The 7500-nt window shown below is 35.5% G+C and overlaps 1 protein-coding gene across 1 annotated transcript in view; it reads right to left on the bottom strand.

Moving 5' to 3' along the window:
• LOC143027134 (C-Maf-inducing protein-like) overlaps nucleotides 1-7500 on the bottom strand; it is a 483663-nt gene that overhangs the window by 440933 nt on the left and 35230 nt on the right. Inside the window, exon 2 of the mRNA XM_076188172.1 lies at nucleotides 2459-2605. Coding sequence (XP_076044287.1) covers nucleotides 2459-2605 — 147 coding nt within the window. The remainder of the gene's footprint in view (nucleotides 1-2458; nucleotides 2606-7500) is intronic.

The following is a 7500-nucleotide window of genomic DNA, read 5'->3' as shown; positions in this document are numbered from 1 at the left end:
CCATGGGCTATTATGTGTGGGGCGCAATTAAAAAAGACACCAATCGTACCGCCTGCAACACCAAGGACTACCTGATTGCCAGAATCAAACTGTATGTATATATATATATATATATATATATATATATATATATATATATATATGTATATACATATATATACATACATATACATCTATTGTGATAAAGTAGTAGCCTCTGTCTGTCTATCTGATTGTTTCTTTGTTTGTTTGTTTGTACACGAACTCTTCCTAGGGTTTTAGAGATAGACCCCCATAACTATATATATTCTGATACCCTATCACTCCAGGTACTTGTATAATTATATTTCATTTCGATAAAAAAAAATTGGTTAGGGTTAAGGGTTAAAGTTAGGAGGTTTATACAGTATCCCCTGAAGTCGCGTAGTATTTTTTGTGACTTAAGAATTAATATGATTATACAAACCATTGTATGTATCCATAAATATTATTTACATTTATGAAATTAATGTTGCCACAAACCATGGTAGTTTTTGTAAGAAGAGAGCATGTTTATGGAAAATGATTGTATAATTTTACCAAATGTTGAAATATTGGTTATTTTCATTCAATTTTTGTGCGGGCGGAAATAATTAATTCGCAAACTCCTACGTTTTTGCAGATAAACCCCTATAACTATATATATTCTGAAGATAAATAAACTAGATACATTTCTTCACCTTTCAGCTGTACACATTTATTGTTAATCCACACACACACACACATGGACATACACACGCACACAAAAGAATGTGTACACATGATATTTGTGTTTGTGTATACATGCATTTTTAAACTAGGGTTTCCCAACTTCGAGAGGGGGGCGCACACCTGGGAGGGGGGAGTATTTAAAGCTATATTCGAATAAAAAAAAATTGATCAGGGTTAAGGGTTAAAGTTAGGTGGTTTATGGTGAGGGAACACGCCAATACTGTAGTCCCCCCTTAAGTTATTATTTTTGTAACATAAGAATAAATATAATTAAACAAACCATTGCATGTGTTCATAAATATTTTTTATATTTGTTAAATTAATGTTGCCACAAACCATGATAGCTTTTGTAAGAAAAAATCATACAAATGTAAAATGATTGTATAATTTTACTAAATGTTGAAATATTGCTTATTTTCATTCCATTTTAGTGCGGCGGAAATTTATTATTTACAAACTCTTCCTAGGTCTTTCCAAATAAACCCCTACAACCATATATATTCTGAAGATAAATAAAGTAGATACATTTCTTCACCTTTTAGCTGTAGGCATTTATTGTCAATCCATACACACACTCACACACACACGCAAAAGAATATGCACATGATATTTGTGTTTGTGTATGCATGTATTTTCAAACTAGGGTTTCCCAACCTTCGGGTGGGGGCGCACATCTGGGAGGGGGAGAGTTTAAAGCTATATTTCATTTAAAAAAAAATATTTTGGTTAGGGTTAAGGGTTAAAGTTAGGTATGGTATGGTTAGGTTAGGGATTATTCACGAACTCGCAGCAACGCGCGGGTAATTGGCTAGTATATACATATATATATACATATACATATATACAAATATATGTATATATACATACATATATGTATATACATATAGGTATATATATATATATATATATACATATACATATATATACTGTATATACATATATATATATATATATATACATATACATATATATATACTGTATATACATATATATATATACATATACAGAAAAGTGAGTACAAACAAGTTGAGATACAGAGTATAAATAGGACAAGCCTGAAAACTCAGGTTGGGTCCCTCGGCGAGGTCGTGGTAACAGAGAAATATTATCACATTCACTTTTAAAATATATACTATTTAATTATTGTCAATATATGGATCTAATTTATATAATCCTTAACTATTTAATAAGTTGGTCATAATTGTATTTGATATTTCCTGACTCTATGATATTTCTTTCTGTTATATTCTTACACTGTATAATTTTTGAAGCATTTTTCCAGTCAATAGGACGGTTAAAGTCACGAACATGTTTAAAAAGGATACTACATTCTTGGCCCTTTTTAATACTGTTTTTATGATGTTTAATTCTAACCTCTAATTCTTTTCCTGTTTGACCTACATAACATTTATCACATTTGCTACAAGGTATTTTTATACACAACCTGTAGAGTTATCAGGGGAATTTTTCATGGAGGCTACATTTACACTGTACAATAATTTACAATGTATGTGTGTGTGTATGTATATTTATATGTATCTGTATATATATATACATGCACATATACATATACAGATACATATACATATACATATACATATAAATATACATACACACACACATACATGAGTATTAACCCCTGCTAGCCGCCGCCGCCCCCCCCCCCTTTTTTTCCACCACCACCTGACAGGGTCCATAGAAGAACCTCCAACTTCGAGCAGGAACCTACCGTATCGCTGAAGAGCCCGTCATCGTCGAGGTGGACGTACTGCGTCTCCCACCGGCGCAGAAGGCGGGACGAGAGGATCTTGACGACCAAGGACGACCTGTGTCGAACCTGGCACACTTGCACCGACCCCTCCTTCACTAGTTTCACCTGCAGAAGGACAAAGGGCACCTTCGTCAGTATACGAGGGCGAGTTGTGCTCGTAATCATCACAGTATGTATGGTTATGGATCATTTGTATAATCTGGACAAGTTAGTTTAGCGGATAAGCTCCACCCCCATCCACTCCCCCAAGCGTTCTGATTAGTTGGTTGAAGGTACTTTGGCCTCTTTCTTTTTTTCTTTCTTTTTTTTTCTCTTTTTTTTAATGACAGCCAATAATACCAATTATACATTCCCGGTGGCCTTTGAAGCTTAATCTCGTTTGATCCGGCCCTTTTCCCATAATATTACCAGCAAACAAACATACAGACAAATAAGCTGGGTGGAAATCAATACCTTGCCCCCAGACTTCGTCCTGAACATATAATTACAAAGCACACAAACCCAAGCGGAAAGCTGAATACATCTTCGCGTAATTACTACTAACGATCTTACGTCGGTTAAACCCTGTATTACTTGCGGCCCAAAGAAACCAAGGCAGACTTTACGTCCCAAATGTCCAGATATTATCTTCATGCATGCAAAAGGTGCAACGACGAATTAAAAGGCAAAAAAAACAAAATCAGAAAAATCACACGAAAATCAGCATGACAAAAATAAATAAATAAATAAATCGAAAGAGAACTTCAAAAACCTTCAAATTCTTCAGGAAAATTATGAACACCAGATTAAGAAACATTTGTCTTCAGGACACAAACTGGACAACAAACAAAAGGTTCAGATTAACAGGACCTTATGAACATGAATCTGTTTGACGTCACAGACTACTCCCCTCAGAGGTGCCGAGGACGGCGCTCCCCTGACCAAGGACTCTCCGAAGCAGCATTTAGGGAAGTTAATGTGGTCTGCTCTTACAACGAACTCGTCTTGTCGCCAGACATCCTCGAACCCTCTCCACGCCTGACCTCTCGCCCAAGTAGCGACGCCCTACGCCGCTCGATCATAGATCTTGCTGTAGAGACAGACAGAGAGAGACAGACAGAGAGAAAAGAGAGAGAGAAAAGAGAAAGAGAGAGACAAAGAGAAAAGACAAAGAGAAAGAGAAAAAGAGAACGAGATAAAAAAAAAAAAGAGAGAGACATAGAGACAAAGAGAAAGAAAGAAAAATAGAGTGAGAGGCAAACCGACCCCTGCGTGGCATTTTGGCTCAGTCTTAATTCGCCCCAATCACAATTTCGCCCAAACCCCAAACAAGCGCAATTCGAAAACAATTTTACAAATTTCCGCGAAATGGCGCCGACGGCCTCCGTCCCCTTCCATGCGGTTCTCTTCCTCGGAGATTTTATTCTGGTTAAAACCAGACAGTTTTATTCAGCTGCAAGGGATGTCAGCACAGTATACAGGCCGGGAGTCCCTCAAACAACCCCTTATATACACTGAATGGTCCCTTGATAGCGCAATTGGTTAAGTCACTGTCACTTGTTACGTCTGAGCTGGGCCCTAAGCTTGACCACGTATCAGTTTCCGTATGTATGCTTCCATCGAGCTCCTCGTCAGTCTCGACTGTGATGGCATGGAATTAGAGTGAATTAATGTGGTTGAAAATATGTTAACCCCTTATATGTTGTGACTTTCTTTAAGATTTTTTTCAGTCTCGACTGTGATGGCATGGAATTAAAGTGAATTAACGTGGTTGAAAAGATGTTAACCCCTTATATGTAGTGACTTTCTTTTAAGATTTTTTTCAGGCTTGAAGATCTTATGGAAACCGGGGGGGGGGGAGATGAGGGGAGGGGAGAGGAGGAAAGGGGAGCGTCACTGTAGTAAATGAGCTCAAGTATAGCTAGTTCTTCATATTGGAAATATCTTTAAAAAGGAAAACCAAAATTCGAAACTAAAGGTTCCTTAGTCTAAACAAAATCCGGATACCAAAGGAGTTTTTTTATATTCTGGTACATTTTCGAAAAGCGTTTCCGTTCCTAATTGGAGAGAGACTCTTCAAAAGAGAGAACTATCTATATTTCTGGAAACACTCCTGATCGCGACAGATCACGTGAATCTTAACAATCCACAAGATCTCTTTGTTTATTCATTTATTCATTCATTTACTTATTTATTTACTTTTACCCATTTGCGCGTGAAGAAACACTGGTTTTGTCTCCTAAAGACGATTTTATTCAGTTGACACGAATACTCATAATAAGATAAATATATAAATGAATAAATAAATAAAATAAACAAACAAATAAGAAATAGATAAATACAGTAAATAATGTAAATAAAATAAGAATGAATAATGATAGAAAAATAAACAAAACAACAACAAAAATCGTCCTGTTTCATGACAAGTTTGACTTGCTGCCCCCCAAGGGGATTGGTTGTATTCAACCAACGGGGGGAAGACCTACAGGAGATTAAACAGAAGCAAAGAAGCCCCCTGGTCTCCATCCAGCAACCGAAAGCTGTATTAGCCCGGTGGTTAGCGTGCTTGGCTCACGTCCGTCAGGTCGCGAGATCGAACCCTATGGCTAAAGCCTCATTTATATGGGCTAAATTGAGACGCCGGTCAAGCGTGCAAGTTACTTGCTACAAGTTACTTGCCGTGTGTAAACATAACATCTACAATGAGAATTGGGCAGGTTGTCTTTATTTTTTTTTTTTTTTTGTCAGGCATGTAACTTGCACGCTTGGCTTCCCTTTCAACTTGCTCTGTGTAAATAACGCTTTACTCGTAGGGTTGACCTCCCCGTTCATTATAACCTGGCAAAAATCTACCATCGAACACAGACATATTTCTTGCTAAGTGATTCTAAATGTTTTCTAGCCAATCCTCCTCTCCCTCTCCCTCCCCTCAAGGGACTTAAAGAAAATTATAAGATGTTGTTGTCGTTGACGTTAGTGTGAAATGTTTGTTTATTCATTGCTACTATAAGAACATAAGAATGAAGGAGACTGCAAGATACCATAAAGGCCTACATTAGGCAGTTACACCATGAAACGCCTTTGATAACGGATTATTGTGATTTTTTTAATCAATGTTTGTGACACTTTTCATCCAAATTTATCAAAACCATTTTCGTTTCAACTTTTTTTTTTCAAAAATAGGTTAGATCGACTTTTAATAAAGAGTTACTTTGCAGATTAATATATTTTGATGAAAACAAAATCAGGCATATTTAACTTTACAATGATATGTCCACATGCTGGATATAATTAGGTCATTAAAGACTTATGAACATGGCTGTAAGTGGAGTTAACGAGGAGGTGAGGGGGAGTGGCGAGTGAGAGGGGGAAGACTAGGAGGTGGACCAAAACACTCCACACCCACGCCTACATTCCACCTGGAGGGGTGGGGGGGGGGAGGACGTAAGAAACTAAACGGTAATTGTGTCTGCTACATCGTCGTTATTTCATTTTATTTTTATTAATTTATCTATTCATTTATTTGCTTGTTTGTTTATTTACTTCTCTTTTTTATTTTTATCTATTTATCTGTTTATTTATTTTACTTTTATTTTATTTATTTGTTTGTTTATTAATTTGAAGACACTAAACAAGGCATCATATGGTAAATTTTATTTAATTGAATTATTTTCTATTCTATTATCTGTATACTTATGTTCACTGAATTACCTACTGACTTAACCATTTGCCTATTTACTTATCAATTACTATTTCTATATCTGTAGTTAATTAGATCATCATATTGTTAGCCTGACCAGGAACCATAAAGTCAACAATAACAACTAAAAGTCAACAGAAACAACAATAATAATAACAACAACAACAATAACAACTGCAGAAACAACAGGAAATAAAGGTCGGCAACAACAATTAAAGGTCAATAATAACAACAAAAACAATTATATATCAACAGTAATAGTATCTATAGGCTTGTAATAACAACAATAACATCAATTAAAGGTCAACAGTGACACCTAAAGGTCAACAACAGTAATAACAAATAAGGTCAATAACAACAACAAGAATTAAAAGTCAGCAGCCTCAACAACAATTAAAGGTCAACAGCATTAACAAATAAGACCAACAGCAACAAATAAGTTCAACAACAACCAAAGGTCAGTAGCAGCATCTAAGGGTCAACAGGAACAACAACTAAAGGTCAAAAGGAACGACACCTAAAGGTCAACAACAATAATAACAAATAAGGTCAATAACAACAAATATAAATAAAGGTCGGCAGCCTCAACAGCAATTAAATGTCAACAGCATTAACAAATAAGACCAACTGCAACAAGTAAGGTCACAACAACCAAAGGTCAGTAGCAACATCTAAGGATCAACAAGAACAACATCTAAAGGTAACAGGAACAACAACTAAAGGTCAACAACAATAATAACAAATAAGGTCAATAACAACAATAACTAAAGATCGGCAGCCTCAACAACAATTAAAGGTCAACAGCATTAACAAATAAGGCCAACAGCAATAAATAAGGTCAACAATAACCAAAGCTCAGTATAAACACCTAAGGGTCAGCAGGAACAACAACTAAAGGTCAACAATAACACCTAAGGGTTCAACAACGTCAGTTAAAATTCGAAAAAAATTCGATTCGTTTTTCCTACACAACGCATGTAATTTTGATCGCAATATTAAAAAAAGGTGAGCCATCGACATGTTAATTAATCTCTGCATTATACAATAAAAAGTAACAAGGTTTTTTTTTTATTGATGAAAAATATTACTTTTCTGTGAAGATCTATTCAAAATATATTTAGAATATAAATTCGTGGATTTTTTTCATAACCAAGTGACAAATTTAAAAAAAAAAAATTGTTGACGTCGTCACAGAGAAACGATGTTATGGATTCTATTGTGATCAAGTTTTATTAAAAATTAATCACGTTTCACAGCTGCATGCACATTTGAGTTTTATCAACTTGGACATGAGTGTGTCATCATATCCAGAACGTTTAGT

This window comes from Oratosquilla oratoria, chromosome 7, assembly GCF_046742065.1.
Source record: "Oratosquilla oratoria isolate Oo_2021 chromosome 7, ASM4674206v1, whole genome shotgun sequence".
Lineage (NCBI taxonomy): Eukaryota > Metazoa > Arthropoda > Malacostraca > Stomatopoda > Squillidae > Oratosquilla > Oratosquilla oratoria.
Note: the sequence above shows the minus strand (reverse complement) of the source record. Positions and strands in the feature narration are given on the sequence as shown.